General features: G+C 40.9%; 3 protein-coding genes across 3 annotated transcripts; all 3 read right to left on the bottom strand.

Moving 5' to 3' along the window:
- Window positions 1–7,234: 7,234 nt before the first annotated feature.
- LOC147958356 (uncharacterized) lies at window positions 7,235–9,766 on the bottom strand. The gene is made up of 7 exons (XM_087532104.1): window positions 9,755–9,766; window positions 8,604–8,759; window positions 8,067–8,222; window positions 7,864–7,969; window positions 7,481–7,728; window positions 7,338–7,395; window positions 7,235–7,251 (listed from the first exon to the last, which is right to left on the bottom strand). The coding sequence occupies exons 1-7, from the start codon at window positions 9,764–9,766 to the stop codon at window positions 7,235–7,237; spliced, it is 753 nt and encodes a 250-aa protein (XP_087388230.1).
- A 5,410-nt stretch (window positions 9,767–15,176) lies between these two features.
- On the bottom strand, window positions 15,177–16,432 carry LOC125526929 (uncharacterized). Its single transcript, XM_048691528.2, has 4 exons — window positions 16,350–16,432; window positions 15,941–16,243; window positions 15,753–15,858; window positions 15,177–15,680 (listed from the first exon to the last, which is right to left on the bottom strand). Exons 1-4 carry the CDS (start codon window positions 16,430–16,432, stop codon window positions 15,177–15,179), a joined length of 996 nt encoding a protein of 331 aa, XP_048547485.2.
- A 425-nt stretch (window positions 16,433–16,857) lies between these two features.
- Window positions 16,858–18,844, bottom strand: LOC147958355 (uncharacterized). The gene is made up of 2 exons (XM_087532103.1): window positions 17,549–18,844; window positions 16,858–17,184 (listed from the first exon to the last, which is right to left on the bottom strand). The coding sequence occupies exons 1-2, from the start codon at window positions 18,842–18,844 to the stop codon at window positions 16,858–16,860; spliced, it is 1,623 nt and encodes a 540-aa protein (XP_087388229.1).
- Between the last annotated feature and the right edge of the window lie 2,068 nt (window positions 18,845–20,912).

Raw genomic sequence — 20,912 nt, 5'->3', positions numbered from 1 at the left:
GAATTATCCCGGATGTGGTTCATCATGTAACAATCATAACCGAGGGTGACACAGAACTAGCTCCAGTTCATCAATGTAATGTAGGCATGTATTCCGAATATAGTCATACGTGCTTATGGAAAAGAACTTGCATGACATCTTTTGTCCTACCCTCCCGTGGCAGCGGGGTCCTAACAGAAACTAAGGGATATTAAGGCCTCCTTTTAATAGAGTACCGGAACAAAGCATTAACACATAGTGAATACATGAACTCCTCAAACTACGGTCATCACCGGTAAGTATCCCGATTATTGTCACTTCGGGGTCAACGGATCATAACACATAATAGGTGACTATAGACTTGTAAGATAGGATCAAGAACTCTCATATATTGATGAAAACATAATAGGTTCAGATCTGAAATCATGGCACTCGGGCCCTAGTGACAAGCATTCAGCATAGCAAAGTCATAGCAACATCAATCTCAGAACATAGTGGATACTAGGGATCAAACCCTAACAAAACTAACTCAGTTACATGATAGATCCTATCCAACCCATCACCGTCCAGCAAGCCTACGATGTAATTATTCACACACGGCGGTGAGCATCATGAAATTGGTGATGGAGGATGGTAGATGATGATGATGGCGACGGATCCCCCTCTCCGGAGCCCCGAACGGACTCCAGATCAGCCCTCCTGAAAGGTTTTAGGGCTTGGCGGTGGCTCTGTATCGTAAAATGCAATGAATTCTTCTCTCTAATTTTTTTCTCCCCGAAACCAAATATATAGAGTTGGAGTTGAGGTCGGAGGAGCTCTAGGGGGGCCCACGAGGTACGGGGCGCGCCCCCCACCCTCGTGGACAGGTGGTGGGCCCCCTGGCCTTCTTCTTTTGCAAAGATTTTTTATTATTTCCAAAAAGTTGTTCCGTGAAGTTTTAGGTCATTCCGAGAACTTTTGTTTCTGCACATAAATAACACCATGGTAATTCTGCTGAAAACAGCATCAGTCCGGGTTAGTTCCATTCAAATCATGCAAGTTAGAGTCCAAAATAAGGGCAAAATTGTTTGGAAAAGTAGATACGACGGAGACGTATCAATTGGAAAGTAGTTCATCATAGAAATCAGTTCTAGTGATCTCTACACCAATTAGTGAGGAAGCTAATGATGATGATCATGAAACTTCAGATCAAGTTACTACTGAACCTTGTAGGACAACCAGAGTATGGTCTGCACCAGAGTGGTACGGTAATCCTTTCTGGAAGTCATGTTACTAGACCATGACGAACCTATGAACTATGAGGAAGCGATGATGAGCCCATATTCCGCGAAATGGCTTGAGGCCCAGATTCCACGAAGTGAGTGGGAGCACTACAACATTTCTGATAAGTATATGTGAATGACATATTGTTGATCGGAAATAATGTAGAATTTTCTGGAAAGCATAAAGGATTGTTTGAAAAGAGTTTTTCGAAGAAAAACCTCGGTGAAGCTACTTACATATTGAGCATCAAGATCTATAGAGATAGATCAAGATGCTTGATATATTTTCAATGAGTACATACCTTGACAAGATTTTGAAGTAGTTCAAATGGAAAAGTCAAAGAAGGAGTTCTTGCCTGTGTTGCAAGGTGTGAAGTTGAGTAAAGACTCAAAACCCGACCATGGCAGAAAATAGAAAGAGAATGAAAAGTCATTCCCTACGCCTCAGTCATAGGTTCTATAAAGTATGTCATGTTGTGTACCAGACCTATTGTGTACCTCACCAGAAGTTTGGCAAGAGGGTACAATAGTGATCCAGGAGTGGATCACTGGACAACGGTCAAAAATATCCTTAGTGGAATAAGGAAATGTTTCTCGGTTATGGAGGTGACAAAGAGTTCATCGTAAAGAGTTACATCGATGCAAGCTTTGGCACCGATCTGGATGACTCTAAGTCTCGATCTAGATACATATTGAAAGTGGGAGCAATTAGCTAAAGTAGCTCCGTGTAAAGCATTGTAGACATAGAAAAATTGCAAAATACATACGGCTTTGAATGTGGCAGACCCGTTGACTAAATTTCTCTCACAAGAAAAACATGATCACTCTTTGGGTGTTAATCACATAGCGATGTGAACTAGATTATTGACTCTAGTAAACCTTTTGAGTGTTAGTCACATGGAGATCTGATCTAATCACATAAAGATGTGAACTATTAGTGTTTAATCACATAGCGATGTGAACTAGATTATTGACTCTAGTAAACCCTTTGGGTGTTAGTCACACGACGATGTGAACTAGATTGTTGACTCTAGTGCAAGTGGGACACTGAAGGAAATATGCCCTAGAGGCAATAATAAAGTTGTTATTTATATTTTCTTATATCATGATAAATGTTTATTATTCATGCTAGAATTGTATTAACCGGAAACTTAATACATGTGTGAATACATAGACAAACAGAATGTCACTAGTATGCCTCTACTTGACTAGCTCGTTGAACCAATGATGGTTATGTTTCCTAACCATAGATATGAGTTGTCATTTGATTAACGAGATCACATCATTAGAGAATGATGTGATTGACTTGACCCATCTGTTAGCTTAGCACGATGATCGTTTAGTTTATTGCTATTGCTTTCTCCATAACTATACATGATCCTATAACTATGAGATCATGCAACTCCCGAATACCGGAAGAACACTTTGTGTGCTACCAAACGTCACAATGTAACTGGGTGATTATAAAGGTGCTCTACAGGTGTCTCCGATGGTGTTTGTTGAGTTGGCATGGATCAAGATTAGGATTTGTCACTTTGATTGTCGGAGAGGTATCTCTGGGCCCTCTCGATAATGTACATCATAATAAGCCTTGCAAGCAATGTAGCTAATGAGTTAGTCACGGGATGTGGCATTAAGGAACGAGTAAAGAGACTTGCCGGTAATGAGATTGAGATAGGTATTGAGATGCCAACGATCGAATCTCGGGCAAGTAACATACCGATGACAAAGGGAACAACGTATACTGTTATGCGGTTTAACCGCTAAAGATCTTCGTAGAATATGTAGGAACCAATATGAGCATCCAGGTTCCGCTATTGGTTATTGACCGGAGATGAGTCTCGGTCATGTCTACATGGTTCTCGAACCCGTAGGGTCTGCACGCTTAACGTTCGGCGACGATCGATATTATGAGTTTATGTGTTTTGATGTACCGAAGGTAGTTCGGAGTCCCGGATGATATTGGGGACATGACGAGGAGTCTCGAAATGATCAAGACGTAAAGATCGATATATTGGACCACTATATTCGGACATCGGAAAGGTTCTGAGTTATTCGGGTATTTTTCGGAGTACCGGAGAGTTACGGGAATTTGCCGGGGAGTATATGGGCCTTATTGGGCTTTAGGGGAAAGACAGAGAGGAGGTTGTGCGCCGGGGAGTATATTGGGAGTATTCGGGTATTTAACTAGGGGGAGGGGCGGCGCCCCCTCCTTCCTTCTCTTCTCTTTTCCCTTTCCTTCTCTCCTACTCCTACTACATGGAAGGGGGGAATCCTACTGCCGGTGGGAGTAGGACTCCCCAGGGCGCGCCATAGGAGGGCCGGCCCTCCCCCCCTCCTCCACTCCTTTATATACGTGGCCAGGGGCACCCCATAGACATACAAGTTGATCATTGATCTTTTAGCCGTGTGCGGTGGCCCCCTCCACCATAATCCACTTCGGTCATATCGTAGCGGTGCTTAGGCGAAGCCCTACGTCGGTAGCTTCATCAACACCGTCATCACGCTGTCGTGCTGACGGAACTCTCGCTCGAAGCTCTACTGGATCGTGAGTTCGTGGGATGTCACCGAGCTGAACGTGTGCAGATCGTGGAGGTGCCATACGTTCGGTACTAGGATCGGTCAATCGTGAAGACGTACGACTACATCAACCGCATTGTCATAACGCTTCCGCTTACGGTCTACGAGGGTACATAGACGATACTCTTCCCTCTCGTTGCTATGCATCACCATGATCTTGCGTGTGCGTAGGAAATTTTTGAAATTACTGCGTTCCCTACCAGGTTCAACATTCTATCTAATTTAGATGGAGGTGCAGAAGATGCTGTTCATGTTTGCTCAATTGGTGTTGATGCAGTATGTCCCAACCCTCGATGGTAGTTGCTGTTGTGTATGAAAATACGGGCTCACCTCTCAAGCACCCACACTGGCTTTATTGAATCACAATTGATGCAAGTACACACCATGTACTGGCCTTACTTGAAATATCTGGCGTCAATCTGTGTGCAGGGCAGATGCCTTTTCTCTACATGTGAGTTTTCTTTACCCATGTATTCCATATGGATGCATCATGTAATTAATTATGCAAACAAGGCAGGGCCAACTATCAACAACACTTAGTTCTGTCGACGTCCATGCTTTGTGTTTATATAATTTAGGTACTGAATTGTGATTCTGTTATACACAAATTTATCCGAATGCCATTTATTGAAACCTGCTTGAGTGCCTATTAACTACTTGAGAAACGTCTCCAGTCTCTAATACTAACTAGATAACGCCTCGCACGTTGCTGCGGAATTTTTTAGCAACGAACTTATTAAAAAAATTAATGATGTGAAGGGTTTTCATGTTTTTGATGATGTGAAGGGCTTGTATGTGGTAGAAAGTGTTAAGTAAAAAAGTTAAATGGTTGTATGGCCGCTTGATGATGTGAAGGGTGTGCATATCATGGAAAGTGGCATGAAAATAAAAATTCATCGACTGGCAAATAATGAAACAATGAAAGTTTGCCAGGTCTACCATTAGTGTAACGAATATAGATCAAAGTGGTTACCATATAGACATGAATATTTAATTACAGGGTCACGGCGAGCCATGAGGTAAGGAACAGCAGCCAGGAGTACTAATGAGAGTTCTTCTTGACTACAAATGAAGGTGATCACTCTAGTGATAACTAATTTTAATTTAAGAACAACATAATTCCTTATTTTACGCAAAAGCCATAGTCTAGTTTTGTGAGAAGTTTCCACAAATGGTCGACGATGTAGTATGTGTCAAAATAACTTTCATATGAAAGATTCACATGAGTCCAAAACATCAGGACGGCCTATATAATAAAATAAAAGAATGTGAACAAAAATAGGATCGAGGATTGTGGACATGAAAAAACAGAATTTCTAATTAGTTGCTGTCAAAACATATAATATGTATTACTCTCTCCGTTCACTTTTGTAAGTCGTTTCAGATAACTCAAAATGGCATGTTTTGCACATTGTCTGGAATGTCTGCAAGATCTTATGAAAGTGAACAAAGGGAGTACTTGTTACTCCCTCCGTTCACTTTTGTAATTCCTTATTTTACGCAAAAGCTATAGTCTAGTTTTTTCTTCTGTCACCTGCAAAAAAAAAATGTTTCTTCTATCAAGGGGTTACCATCCGCTATAACAGCAAAGATTCTTTTTCCAGAAAAGTATTGCACGGTTTCATTACAACATGTCCATGAGTGACAATACCACACGCACGTACAATACCGATGCATACACATACGGTACATACCACGAAGGACAGCTGTTCAAGCAATTAGCGCAGAGCACCCTCAAAATATGCACCTTACAGCCCGGTTGCGGCACCGCACCTGGCCAATTTACGCTGTCGCCGGTGAGCATGTCGTAGCAGGGACAAAAAATGGACACTCCGACCATGAGCAGCACCATGAATAGTTTTTTCTGGCCGCAAGAATTACGGGAGCAAATGAGGATGTTTTCCAGTTAACGAACATGGCCGTTGTTTCTCCACAACCGCATGCTCCCCTGCCCCCTGCAATCACCCCAATGATCGGAGGAAAACATGAGAAGCCACTTACCGGCGTCGCCGATTCAACACAATCCATACACCTACAGCCGCCCCCCCCCCCCCCCCCCCCCCCCCCCCCCACACACACACACACACACCTCAAGGCAAAAAAAAAAGGACTCATGTACATTATCTGATTATTATCCCCACATACCTAGCAGCAGCACCATGAAGGAGCATACCCGACCTCACCGGAACTCACACGACCACGGCAGGGATGGAGTCAGGGGGCTTTATTCCTCTGCAGCCCACCCTCCTCCACCTGACATGCACGACCACAGAAACCCTAGACACAACTCTACACTCTGCTCTAGCGCACCACCTCCCTCACCCCTCTTCATCTGCCGAGAACTCCTGATGGGGGTAGACAGATCGACAGATTTGGCCGCCGGAAGCCCTGATAACAGAAGGAGATTGATTGCTTTGATTTTTGGTGTTGCACGGAGACACAAATCTACTATCTACTCCTATATATACTAACTCGGAGACAACCGGAAGAGGAGTAGTGCCAATATGAAGGGCTCTTGATTTCCCACTCGAAGTTCATAAGGCCGCGCGCCTTTATAGATCGGAGGGGAGAGTTAAGGGATCACCGCCTCTTCAGTTCACTACAACAAAAACTGCATGTAGAGACGTCATATTCCAAAGCTAGAGACTTGTTATTTCATCTCTAGGCAATCGTAGAGTCGACTTAGAAAAGCGTTTTTGGAGCGTCTCCCCACGGACCGTCTCAAAACATATAGACACGCTGTCTAAGCGTCTGTACATGGCATGAGACGCTATATTGGGACGTCCAAAGGCGTCTCTAGATATGACACGCTATATTTGGACGTTCAAAAGCGTCTCTGATATGTAGAGTCGTTCTGTTAGGCGCGCTCGTGCGTCTCTACTAACATGGCCATTTGATTTGTCATAGGCCCTAGGCCCTTTCCTATACACTCTATGTATAGACGTTGTATTCGTCTCTAAATATACAAAAGCTTTAACCATGTAAAATTTGAATTTAAATAATATTTGATTTATTCCAAATTTGTACTTCGCCATTTCAAATCCAGTAACTTTATCATGCCATATGCTTGTGCAGAATGATCAAGAAATATTATATATAACAACATCCACCCATATCACCAATCGCATTCATAAACAACAAATATCATTATATGAAGGGATCCACCCATATCACCGATTGTATACACAACCATCCCATTCGTACAATTTCATTTAGTAGGAACAAACACCTTAGGTTCACAACTGAATCAAATAAGATCTTCATATAAAATGTGCAAATAATTAAGAAGATATAATACAAACTTGAACTAAGTTTCCCTACAAAGCTAAAATCTGTATATAAAACATAATATTTTTCCATCTAAAGACTAATTCTTCTATAGTTGCTCCTGGCTCCTGCAATGCACTCCTTTTCTAAATCTTGAGCTGCCCTGAAAAAGAAAGATAACAGAGAAAAATTTAGAACATAGCTTTAGGACTATTGTGAGAAGAAATGTGTTTTGATGATGTACCATACCAGTGTTTGGTGGCTTGTTTTGAGGTTGTGTAGGAATGGTTAATTTCGGTTTTTTAACCTAAAAATCATAAAGATCCTTCATAAATAAAAAGCCTTAAGCACGCACATTGGAGCATATGATGATTGCATGGAAGTGCACTTACATGTGATAGAGGCCACGCAATAACATGACCAATAGCATCCCTTACTGTTTGCAATTTTCCATATGGTCTAACTACTGTCTGATCTCCAAGTTTTGAAACAGCACAAACAGAGACCGCTACATATTGCTCTCCAAGCATGTTTCCTCCAACCACGTATGTCATATCTCTACTCACTAAAGTTCCATTGGCCACAAACTTATCTTTGCATCTTGGGTTCAATGAAACCAAGAAGACTTTCATTTTATCATATTTTTTCAAGAAATGAAACATCCATTATCACAAACCATGGAAGATTTCACTTTACACAGAAAGGGACGATTGCACATGGAATTAGACCAACTAACTATTCTAACCATTGTCATTCAGATATATATAATATACCTGCTTAGTGATGCGATGAAGTTGTACACTTGGTTCAGGACCACCTTGCTTGGTCGCATTGTTATTTTCAGCATGACCATTCTTTGTTTCAGGACCATCATGTGCTTTCTACAGTTGATGTTCAGTTTAGTTGTAAGTACACTTATAGAAAACATAGACATAGTTTGATAACATAGCAGAAATTTATGCGCGCATGCACACGCACCTTAGCAACTGTGTGTTCATGTGGTGAAAATAAACTAGTGCAACCCTCTTTGGTTCTTGCGCAATTGCTAGGATGCAATTCCTGGTTAGTCTTGTCCAGTAAAGTTGATTCTGCACAACCTTGATTTATCCTATCAATTTTTTCAATGTGCGCTTTCTACAGTTGAGGTTTAGTTTAGTTGTAAGTAAACATACACAAAACATAGACACTGTTTGACAAAGAATCAGAAGTTTATGCATACAGACACACCTTAGAAACCATGTTTGGTAAAGATGAACCAGTGTAATCCTCTTTGGTTCTTGAAGAAAAGCTAGGATGCAATTCCTGGGCAGTAATCTGCTTATTCGGCAAAGTTAATTCTGCACTTCCTTCATTGGTGTAACCCTCTTTGGTTGATTCTGCACGACCTTGATTGTCCTTTTCAAACATTTCAATGCGTGCCTTCTACATTTGAGGTGCAGTCCAGTACGACATAAACATACACAATCATAGGCATTGGTTGATAATGAAGTAAAAAAATTATGCCCACGCACACACCTTAGCAACCATGTGTGGTAAAGATAAACCAGTGTAACCCTCTTTGGTTCTCATAGAAAAACTAGGATAAAATTCCTGGGTAGTGATCTGCTTGTCCGACAAAGTTGATTCTGCACTTCCTTGATTGGCCCTATCAAACTTTTCAATGTGTGCTTTCTACAATTGAGGTTTAGTTCAGTTGTAAGTAAACTTATACAAAACATAGGTATTTTTAATAGGGATAAGTATTTTTCGTCCTCGAACTCTTCCCAAAGTTGAGAAATCGTCCCTCAACTTCAAAACCACCAAAAGTTAGTCCCTCAACTATCTAAACCGGATACTTTTCATCACTAATATGGTTTAAGGTGGTTTTACAGTGATGTGACCCTGTTTTAACTAAAAAGAACCACGTGGTCTGGTTTTTGACTAAAACGGGCACCTGTCGACTCTCACTCTCACATTCTCTCAATCCCCTTTCCCATTCATGAACCCTAAATAGAGCGGCGACGATAGCGGCGAGTCCCTCATGGGCGGTGGCGGCAGGCAGTGAGGCGTGGCAACGGCGGTGGTCGCTAGTTCTGCACCTACTGATTGTCTTGCAATCACTGCAGGTAACTCAAATGAGCATGCAAATGAAGACCTAGAGGCTGCAAATGAAGATCCAGATGCTGCAAATGAAGATTCAAAGGATTATTTGCTGCTGTCTGTTCTTATGAATGGCTTATTTGCTGCTGTCTGTTCTTATGTCAAACCATGTGAGAATTCATGTCTGTCGTTGATTGTAAGCTCTATTCAGTACTATTTCCCTTTCCGATTTAGGACTTTGTCAGACTATGTTCAACTAAATTGGGCTGAGAATATGTTCAGACTATTTTCAACTAAATTGGGTTCAAACTATGTTCAACTAAATCCAGTATGATGCTCTGAAATGTCCAAACTATGTTCAGTTATATTCAGATTTTCTTAAGCTATATTCAGTACAGTTGCCTTTCTCTTGTTCACACACAAGTAGAAGTGCAAACACTTTACTTTTCTCTTGTTCTCACTAGACTAACTTGTACACAAGCACACACACATACTCTTGCACAAACACTTAATTGACCTCTTCAAAACTGGCCTGTTTTAATCAAAACAGGGTCCAAGTATAAAAAAGCAGAAATTTATGCACACACCTTAGCAACCATTTTTTCTTGTGGTAAAGATAAACCGGTGTAACACTCTTTGGTTCGCGCACAATCACTAGGATGTAGTTCCTGCGACATATGATGAACAATTGTTTAAGTATGAGAATGAAGTGGAATATTTATTAGTGAAGAAACTATTACATCACCTGCATAGCACTCAATCAAGCATATTCTTCAGCTTCATTATGTGATTCATTTGGGAGATCACTGCCAACAACTCTTTCATTGAGATCAACCTGAAACAAGAATAGGACAACAGTATATTAATACTCATATTTTTATCTTTGCAGAAAGAGGTGTGGTCTAGATACTAACTTCATCACTTCCCGCGGTTACATATTCATTTCTCAAATCCTCTGTGGGGAATTTTCTCTTCAGGAATGAACGGGTCATAGCCAACTCATCTGTCACATTTTCTACATTATCTCCTAGTGCCCGCACTCTAAATTGAACATTTCCTTCTTTCTCAGGATGCTGAACAAAAGTCAGTCCCTGAGAAACTTTTATTTCGCTCCAATACTTATCACCATAATACCCTCGAAGTTTTTTTGCCTCTTCCCCATGCACACTTTTAAATACTTCTTTATAATCACTAAATGAAAGGCTCCCGTTGTTACCTTTCTTTCTTTCTTCCAGTTTCTCCTATTGAAATAAATACAAACATCTCATTATACTAAGTAGTTTTAAATTAAAACCTTTACTTTAATCACAAGTAGAAGTATACCATCCCTATCTTTGTATTCACATTTTTGTATTCACTGTCCTTCTTCTGCTTATGAGCTTCATCCCATAGTTCAATCTTGCTAACCTTTCGATGCTCTTAATTTCCTGTTCAACAAAGTAAATTAGAATGTTTTGTTTCTGTTAGAACATGTTCAGTTTTCTTCACATTTTCTGATCCATCTTTAGAAAGAAAAAGTTTTACCATCTCTTTTTTGAGCCTAGCATAGCTTTTTCTCCCAGTTGTATGTGGAGTCTTCTGCTTCTTTGCACACTCGGTGTTCTTTTCACATAATTTCTAGGAAAACAACACATATAGTCAATATTAATGTCACCAAACTAGTTATGTACACCAGATTAAGTGTGAGAATATAACACATTACCATGTGTGAATCCTGGCACCAAAACCCAACAAGAGTACCCCATTGATGTTCATTAACACCTTTGGGAACAGCTGCTACAATTTCAGCCAAAGACTTCTTGTCACGCTTGAAATATTTACTCTTCAAACGAGACTTATACACTCTCCATTTTTTGTTAATATTCAATAGGATCCAGTCTCTCGTAAGTTGTCTAGTCTCATTGGGGTAGATAAATTTCTCCTTCAAATATTAAAATTGACAATCAGCAATGTGAAATGAACAGTCTTGAACAGTGTTATAAATTTTTTACCTCCACATCTGTGATCATCTGCCCATGTTTTTGTAGAAACAATTCATTGTCCCATCTTGGAATATGCAATGGTGCAAATGTTGAGTTTTCTGCAAGCCAGGTAAGATGCTGACCGAGAATCGCAGCCGACCTTCCATTTGGAATTCCACTTCCGTCAATCTCCACAATTATCTTCCCCCCGCGTAATTCCGACAAATTTTTACCTCGGAATTCCCCTATAATCTGTCGCACATCTCCATTTGGCCCTGCATGCAAGAGTATCACAGTGGCATATAACTGGACCATATACATCATACTAGATATGTGTTTGAAAAAGAAAATTAAGCTTACAAATTATTTTAATTTGCCTAGTAGATTCAGGAGGCTTTTTTGGTACTACATCATCAATCTCTGGAGGGCCTTGTAAATTTTCTTCATCTGGTTGTACACTTTCAGAAGCTTGCTCTGGGATGTTTAGGCTTCGAAGCCGTCGAGGTATCGTCGACATGATATCTTTACCAAACAATGTTAAAATCATATGTTAAGGTCAAGCATCAAAGCATATGTCAAGGTCCTGCATATGATTTCACAAATTTCTTGGAACCAAATTTATAAAATACTAAGCATATGGACACTTAGTTTACATAACATACTGTACTTTTTATCATGAGTAGAAGTAGCTTGGAAGTTTACAATTATTTTGGGATGAGGATATATTCAGAGAAGTATAATTTAGTAGTACAGTAGGTAACCCACTAGTATGTACACATACTTCTCTGTACCAAATTCAGAGAAGTATGCTTCAGTAGTATAGGGATATCTCGTTGTATGCATGCATAAAGTAAAGGAATCAGGTTGCTGGGTTCTAAGTCCTATATCTGACCTTGAGTGTCAATGGCATTTAACTAACTCCATCCTTCATGTACAGTACATGTTTGTATAAACTTGCTATTAACAGCAAGTCGGTCTAGGTGATTAACATGAACGCCTTGCTATGGTTAGAGAGGATTTTAGCAAATGGTTTGTGTGTTTAGCCATCATAACAAAATGTTCTCATGGATTAGGCTCAAATTTGGATCCGAGTTTGTAACTACTTTACCAAGGCTTGTCTACTCAAGCTCTCAGAGTATAAAGTCACTTGGCTAATTCATTGTGCATGACACTGACAGTGCCTGCTTATGACTAGTGTTCAGTCTGTAAGGTTGAAAATCTGTAGTCATCTTGTCTGATACTGTAAAAAGAACAACTGCAACTCTTTTACCTAAAAAGGAATTGATTTATAGGCAAGCAAGCAATTCAATAAACAATTAGAGTGCATACTAGTGGGTTACCTTACCTACTGTACTACTGAAGCATACTTCTCTGAATGTATGGAGGGATCACCTGCTTGACGTGGTGGATGCTGAAGATGCTAGATGGAGGCAAGAGCTGCTTGGTGGGCGGTGTACAGGATGGACAGGCGCAGCTTTGTGTCAAGGCTGAGAGATCGGCACGGATGCGGCTTCGTGGATGTGAGGACGAAGTCGGGAGGAGCGCGGCTTCGTGATGGTGAGGACGACGAACGCCGACGAGGTTCCAACTAGCGACCTTGTTGATGGAGGAAGAAGGGAGTCGTCGGCGGGCGGAGCTAGCGACGGAGGCTGCCACCGCGCGGTGTGCGGGAATGGAGGCACATTGGGGGAGGTTGGATAATGGGGAGGTGGAGAAGATGGAGGGGGGGAAATAGGAGAGACGTGGGAAGTCTTTCCCACGGTAAATAAAACATTCTAGCGCCAATTTTTTTAGGTGTATCATTTATTGGATAAATCTGTATGCTTTGTTCTTTTCTGAAAAAATATGAAACTTCATTGGGTAATATATGTTCCAAGTATTTTTGATATAGCTTAATGAAAATAATAAAGGCAGTGGTAGATCGAAGTTGGGCTTGCCCCTCCTCCGCGCGATGCTGTGTCGACTGCGGACGCCGCCCCGACGTGTCATCCCTTCACCTAGCCCTTGTCGGCGACAGGGGTGGCGGCGCACAGCGACTCCTCCAAGCCGATCTAGACCAGCTGGTCATTGTTGCGGCGTCGGCATCTCTGCGGTGCCGACGTCTGATGTGGCAAACGTGGCCCAGCATTGCGCCACTCCTGCCGCTCCTTCTCCTGTGCCATCCTCTTGGCCGACGTCAGGGTGTTGGGTGATGATGTGTCTTCTCCATGTAGAGGTAATGGAGGAGGCGTCCGGGAGGGCTCCTCCTCCTTCACGACCTTGTCACGCCAGTTGCGGCGCGGTGGTGATGCCAGTTGGTCGAAACAGTCAAACGTGTTGCGTGAGGGGGTGGCTCCTTTTTAATGCGACGTCTAGTTTGGTCTCGACAGTTTCATCATAGGAGAGGGGCTCCTCCTCAACATGTATGTTGGCCGGCGTTTGCGTCGTACTTAAATAGCCAGGGCAGACAGACCGACACTGCTTCAATGTGGCACATCGACCGGAGTAGGCTTCTCAGTCCCCGTGTTCATTTATCCTTGTAGGAGTGATCAACGTAGTACCTCACTTGAAGCACCGCGCCGCCACTCATTTCCAGCATCTCATGCCTCCGGTCGTAGTCCATACCCAACTCCGGTTGGAGCAAAAAATGCAGTTGGTCCGAAATAAACCTGCCACACCGATTCCAGCAAACCGTGTGGCTAGCTCGAGCATCCGGTAGGGCCACCGTCACCATTTCCAGCTCTCGGCGTAGCCGGTTGCAGCATCTCGCGACATGCTGTTTTTGTTACAAATAACCGGCCCAATTAAAGCACAAGCGCGAACCTCTCTCTTGCTCCCTGGTTTCGAGGCCCCCAAAAGCTTCCTTGCTTGGGTTCTAGGAAGCATCTAGAAGCTTTGTTAGCTTTTTAAAGTCGGTTATCTTTATCTTGTTTAGGTTTATTTCGGCCGGGTTTTACTATGTTTTCCTGGGTTTTCCTTTTTTTCCTTTATTTTTTATTTTTAACCTTTTGTTTTAATTTTTATTTATTTTTCCTTTCTATTTTTTTATTTCCCTTCTTTCTTATTTTTCAAATTCTTGAGGTTCTTCCAAATTTGTGAACTTTTGTTTAGAATTCCCAATTTTTTTAATTCATGAATATTTTTTTCAAACCGTGAACATTTTTTAAATTCACAATAATTTCAAGTTCACAAACATTTCTGGAATTTGTGGATTGTTCCCTAATTTGTGAAAAAATCATTTTTTTGCAAAAAATCTTTGAAACCATAAACCATTTTCCAATTCACGAAACTTTTTCAAATACTCAAAGTTTTTAAAGGTCATGAATATTTTTTAAATTGATTTTTTTTAGTTCGTGATTATATTTATTTGAATTGGTGAAGTTTTTTCAAATTCATGAACATTTTCAGAAGGCGTGAATCCTTTTCAAATTCATGTTTTTCTTCAAGATCGCAAACATTTTCAAATTTGATTTTCCCCCAAAATTTTAAATTTTTATAAAAGTCAACGGCCATATGTAGCCGTTTCGAGGATTTTAAAAATAACAAAAGAAATGTACTAGTTACTGTAACACTTCAATGATTTCACCAAATATCCCTTACTGCGTTTGATTTTTATGATTTTCCAGTTTCTCCATCTTTGTTGACTATAATTTTTTCTGGTTAACTGGGATGTTAATCATGCAAAGTCGATGTCATGCACTTGCAAAATATTATTGAAATATTGACTAGACTACTTTCCTTTTCTATAAACTAGCACAAAGAGGCATCCAATCAGGACAAATTAACCTGAAGCACACTTTATCAGAAGGTTCCAAAATTTAGCAGTAGTACTGTCACTGAAAGTTAAAAAATTGTTCAAAGAACGGACAGCCATACAACTCATTCATAACAAAAGGGAACATACACATTAAAAAAAAGACCATAGGCTCGTTCATCACAAAGTAACATACATTCCGAAGAAGATCCACCCAGCTAGAATAATTATGTTGGAGTAATTCTACCTAGGAGCATGGATGACAATTGCTCAACCTATATCTTAGCTAGAGATAACAAGCTAAAAACACAAAGACTACTCTGTTTCATCTGAAGATGGTTCTCCACCCATGTCAAAAATATCACGAGGTTTGAATTTCACCATGGTATTCCAATTCTCACTTCTCGGATTTTGGATATAGAAGACCTGGTCCACTTGGGAAGAAAATACAAAAGGTTCATCCTCTAACTTCTCCCCTGTATGTATTTTTCGGGAGAAGTTCACATGAGTGAATCCAAACTCATCTCTTATAATACCAGCTTTGTGGTGAACATCATACCGATCACATTTAAAGAAGACCACCTTGTAATCTTTGTATGACAATTCGAAGATGTCAGATAACCGACCATAATAGGACACGCCATTTTCAGCAAGGTTCACAACACCACTATTTTGTGTCACGTGTCCTGTCTCGCGACTGATAGTATGAAACCTGAAACCATTAATTATATAGCCACTATAGCGCACCCCGCATTTGCTTGGTTTTGCGGCTAATGCTCTTATCTTTTCTGTGATATCCGGTCCATCATCTAGTATAACCTGTATGTAAGAGTGGTTACATTGAGTTCACATGGAACTATAGTGAAGGAACATGCTAAAGGTGAATTATACCTTTTGTTCCAACCAATCAGCAAAGTGTCTACCAATCAAATCCTCATAGTCATCATCCGTCAAATTTAAGTTACCCGGTTTCCTCCTCTCTTGGTCTAGAAATTCTCTGTAATAATAAGACAAATAACATCATGATTTTTTCCAACTTGTGAAAAATAAAAGAAATAGGAGACAACATTGAAGCACACCTACGGAGATCATCAAGCTCATCAGAGTGTCGCAAGACATATCGATGTGCTTGAACTAGAAGCTGATCGTCCAACTGGCCTATAGTGACAGCCTTTCCAATTGGCTCACCAACACTATCAAACATGTGCATGCCCTTTGTATTATCTGAAGGATCAGGGTTCCTAGATGTTCTTGTGAAACGCGTGGTTCCTTCTAGAAATCTTGAACAAAAGATCAAGCATTCTTCAACAATATATCCTTCAGCAATAGAACCTTCAGGATAAGCTCTATTGCGCACAAGTGACTTTAGCCAAACAAATGATCTGAACATCATAAAACAACAATGTTATATGCATAGTGGGAAACAATAAATCAAACCACATACTTAGATGCACCGTGGAAAATAACAAATCAATCAAAGTAGAATACCTCTCTAGAGGGTACATCCACCTGTAATGCACCGGGCCACCAAGTTTAGCTTCTTCAACTAAATGCACCATTAAATGTACCATGACAGTAAAAAACAATGGAAGAAAAACCTTTTCCATATTACAAAGTGTCTTCACAATACTCTCTTGCAGTTTGTCAAGCTCAGAGACATCTAACACTTTGGAGCATAGCTTCTTGAAGAAATTAGCCAGCTCAACAACTATTATCATGACATCTTTACTAGGATAACAGTGTAAAAGTGCCACATGAAGGATGTCTTGTAGAATAACATCGCAGTCGTGGCTTTTGAGGCCAATCAATGTCAATTATTTCATGTTCACACACCTCGAAAAGTTTGATGCACAACCATCAGGTGTCCTACAATTCTTAACCACTGTACAAAGAATCTCCTTCTTTTCTTTATACATATTAAAAGGTGCATGCGGCAATTCAGTTTTACCCTTATCACCTTCATGAGGTTGAAGGCTAGATCGAATTCCAATTTCTCCTAAGTCAATCGTGCATTAAGGCCATCCTTTGTTTTAGAATCAATATCTAGTAAGGTTCCAATTAAATTTTCGAAGACATTTTTCTCAATATGCATTACATCTAGATTGTGCCTTAACTTGTTGTGCTCCCAGTATTCCAAATCAAAGAATATCGACTTCTTTTTGAAACAATCCTCAGGCTTCTTTTCAGTTTTACGTGCGACGTTACCTGATTTCTTGTTAGGCGCTCTTTTACGCTTCTGTTTTTCAGGACCTTCAGTTCCTTTTTCACTGTCTTTGCCCTTCTTTTTCCCTTTCCCTTTCTTTGCCACAATAACCTTTTTTTCCTAAGACAAACACTCTGCCCTGCAACATTCTCAAAGTTGTGCTACCACTCATTGTTATAGGTGCAAGTTCCATCTCTTCGGTGTTATCAAACTCCTTCTTTCGTCTCCGAAATACATGATTCTGTGGTAGCCATCGGCGATGACCTATATAACAAAATTTCTTACTCTTCTTTAGCCAATATGATCTTGTGAAAGGACCACAAGACGGGCAAGCATATTTACCGCTCGTGCTCCACCCATAGAGGTAAGCTAATGCTGGAAAATCGTTCAAAGTCCACAATAGTGCAGCTCGAAGAGAAAATTTCTCCTGAGTACATGAGTCAAAAGTGTCCACACCCTTCCAAAGTTGTTGCAGCTCATCTACCAATGGCTGCAAATATACATCAATGTCATTGCCAGGGGAACTTGGTCCAGGAATAATCATTGATAAAATTAGAGATGTTTGCTTCATGCAGATCCAAGGTGGTAGGTTGTATGGAATAAGTATCACTGGCCAAGTACTATGCTTTGCACTCATGAGTCGGAAAGGATTAAACCCATCAGACCCAACACCTAGCCGCGCATTACGGGAATCCTGAGCGAATTTAGGATATCTGGCATCAAAATCTTTCCAAGCCTCTCCATCAGCTGGACATCGCAGCAATCCATCTTTTGTACGACCCTCATCATGCCAACGCGTGTCAGTTGATGTCTTCTTGGTTGCAAATAACCTTTGGAGCCTTGGAATCAATGGGAAATATCGCAACACCTTGGCTGGTTTCTTCTTCTTCTTCTTTTTAGATTCAGTTGCCGAATCTTTCTTCTCATTTTCATTGGTAACCCAACGAGAGGCACCACACACATGGCAAGACTCCTGGTTAGCTCTTTCGCCTCTAAAAAGCATGCAGTCTCTTGGGCATGCATGAATTTTCTCATAGTCCAGCCCTAATCTGCGTATGATTTTTTTCACCTCATAATATTTCTTGGGTAGGTTTATCTGAGGAAATGCAACCGATAATACACCAAGTAGCTGTGTGAATGATTCCTGTGACCATCCATGCAAGACTTTCATGTGATATAAAGTGACAAGAAATGACAACCTCGAATATGTTGCACATCCAGGGTATAAATCTGTGTTTGCTTCCTCGAGGAAACTTGTGTATATGTCTTGTTCTCTCATTGCATCATCATCTGCAGATGTTGTATTGACATTCTCAGCCATACCAGGTTCCAAGTTCTCAAATTCAGACTGAACACCATCTAGTTCCCCATCAGATGCGCTTGATAGTGATTGGAAGCTGCCAGCCATGGGGAAAATGGCACTTAAGAGCCCAGAAATGTCATGCAATCTTCTATTACTGCCTTCTACATCAGAATTCACTGGAAAACCCGGAATATGAAAATTGTTGTTGTTATTTGACATGGGAGCAAATGCAAATGACGGTGAATCATACTCTTCTCCATGGCAAACCCATTTTGTATAACCCTGAAGAATACCATCACATCTTAGGTGGGTTTTCACTTCGTCGTAATTCTGTGTTGCCTTATTTCCACAATTTACACAGGGACAGAGAATTTTATCACCGAGTGGAACATCATGGAAGGCAAAAGATAGAAATTGCTCGAAACCTTCTTTATAATCAGTAGTTGATCTTGGTTTACTCATCCAACCTCGATCCATTAGCCTTTGCTAGCTGTAGTAATGAAAACAAAATAGATCAGTTTATAATTTTCCATATGCTCTTTTACATTAAGCATAGGTTTATATGAATATTTTAAACTATGCATTCGATACTTAGGTTCAAATTGTATAATATGATTTACCGACATCATTCACCTTACATTACAAAACATAAATCGAGATGTGTCTTTACTAGAAGAATTTATGTGAAGTACATAAAGAAGTTTTCCTCGATGACAAAAAATGGATGTCTCCAATGCTTGATTTTTTTTCTGCATTCAAGTGACAAACAGCAGAAGGCTAGCTAGTGTAACTAGTTACTAAAAATCTAAGTAATATCCACTAGTTTCGCTTTGCTAAATCAAGAAAAGTAGAGATGACACACAACTTAGGTAATTCAAATTTTGCATCACACTGCTGAATATTCTTCTCTGGCATTCATAGGCAGTTCCCCCTAACCAGATCGACTTAAGAATATTATGTCATAAATAAGCGCCATCCAATCAACAGTACCACTGTTTTTAACAACAATTGTTATTCAACAACCAAAAAGGTTCACCGATTTTTAACAACAATTTTCAAATTGCAATAATACAGTGCATCACAGTAAGATAGAAAGGGAAAACACAAGTGATACATCTCAATTCGAGCTATGTTCCACATGATGAAGAGATATAAAAAAAGAAAACAACAACCTGCGGGCAATCTTCTGGCAGCAGAGGCGTGTGGGTGAGCTCGTTGCCGAGGTTGGCAGCTGAGAGAGAGGGGCGTTGGCGGGGAGCGGCGTTTTGCCAGGGCAACCGGCGTCAGGGTCTGATGTACATTGGATAAACATTTCAATTTCCATAGTAAGAAGCAAATGAATCACATAGTAATTAGTAAGTAGCAATCATTTATGATCATACGCAGCGAATGAATCAAATTCAATTTAAATTTACAAGCAATCACAGAATAATCTTCAATTCGTTTAGAAAATAGAAACGGAGGGAAAGAATAGATGCACTACATTGTGGCTGTTGAGGAACGGAGGCCGGACTGTTGCTGCCGCCGCGCCGGGGAGGCGCGAGGACGGTGGTTGGAGCCTGGAGGGCGCTGCCGGCTGCCGCCGCGCTCGGGAGGCCGGAGGCAGACTGGTGGCCTGGCGCCTGGGGGAGCCGCGGAGGAGAGGGCTGGGCGCCGGAGGGCGAGGGCAGGGGAGTGAGATGGCCGGATGGAGGGGAGGGGAGGGACCAAGGGAGAGGCAAGAGAGCCGGCCGCCGCCGCCGGACCAAGAATCGCTCGCCGCCGCCAGAGCCTTCAGCTAGCGCTAGGCTGGGGAAAAGTTGGAATCGAGGAAGGAAAACACGATCGGCGACTCGCGCGCCTGACCAGACGCCACGTCGCTCGTGTCTGATAACGAGCGTGGCTGCCTGGTTGTGTTTGGGCTCATGGGCCAACGGCCTAGTCACTCATTACCTACATGTAGTATTTGTTTTGCACAAAACTCCAAAACTCTTTCATAGTCCACGCCTAAAAAGAGAAATGGCCGGCAGCGAGCTCACCCACACGCTGAAGGATTAGCGCAAAAAGGGCCGGCCATTCCAACGAGCGAATCTAAAAAAGAGAAATGCCACGAAAAAAATGGAGCGTTCCATGGACTAGAACCCGCGACCCACCGCGATATAGCAACTTTGTTCCTCACTGCACCAGCGATTGACCATATGTTAAATTACAACGCTCAAAGATAGGTATTATGTACAGAGGTAGATCCGTCTTCTAATCATTCCTTCAAGAAATGAATAACATTTTCTAAAACAAAATTTTAAAACTTGATTTTTACAAAAAAAGAACGTGAATAATTATTGACCACGGATGAAACTCCAAACATTTGTTGAATTTTTATAAATTTCAAATATACATTGAATTTTTTGTGAATATATGCCGAACAATTTTTTAACTACACATTGTAAATTTTTGTGATATATGATGCATCAATTTTAAATATACATTGAACATTTTTGTAATATACATTGAACTATTTTTAACTACACATGGAACAATTTTTTTATATACACTAAACAAATATTAA

Source organism: Triticum urartu, chromosome 7A (genome assembly GCF_056163025.1).
Source record: "Triticum urartu cultivar PI428250 chromosome 7A, HENAU_Tu73, whole genome shotgun sequence".
In the NCBI taxonomy this organism is placed as follows: domain Eukaryota; kingdom Viridiplantae; phylum Streptophyta; class Magnoliopsida; order Poales; family Poaceae; genus Triticum; species Triticum urartu.
This window is presented reverse-complemented; position numbering and strand designations above follow the sequence as displayed.

Excerpts from the sequence above, each read along its gene's own strand:
- LOC125526929 (XM_048691528.2), bottom strand. The coding sequence starts at position 16,432 with ATGGTACATTTAATGGTGCATTTAGTTGAAGAAGCTAAACTTGGTGGC. Across the intron at positions 16,244-16,349 it reads TGGATGTACCCTCTAGAGAG|ATCATTTGTTTGGCTAAAGT; the intron begins GTATTCTACTTT and ends TATGATGTTCAG. Across the intron at positions 15,859-15,940 it reads GAGCTTGATGATCTCCGTAG|AGAATTTCTAGACCAAGAGA; the intron begins GTGTGCTTCAAT and ends TTATTATTACAG.
- LOC147958355 (XM_087532103.1), bottom strand. The coding sequence starts at position 18,844 with ATGGATCGAGGTTGGATGAGTAAACCAAGATCAACTACTGATTATAAA. Across the intron at positions 17,185-17,548 it reads ATGTATATTTGCAGCCATTG|GAAAAAAAGGTTATTGTGGC; the intron begins GTAGATGAGCTG and ends TGTTTGTCTTAG.
- LOC147958356 (XM_087532104.1), bottom strand. Across the intron at positions 7,729-7,863 it reads ACTTCATCGCATCACTAAGC|ATGATAAAATGAAAGTCTTC; the intron begins AGGTATATTATA and ends TCTTGAAAAAAT. Across the intron at positions 7,396-7,480 it reads TTGCGTGGCCTCTATCACAT|GTTAAAAAACCGAAATTAAC; the intron begins GTAAGTGCACTT and ends TATGATTTTTAG.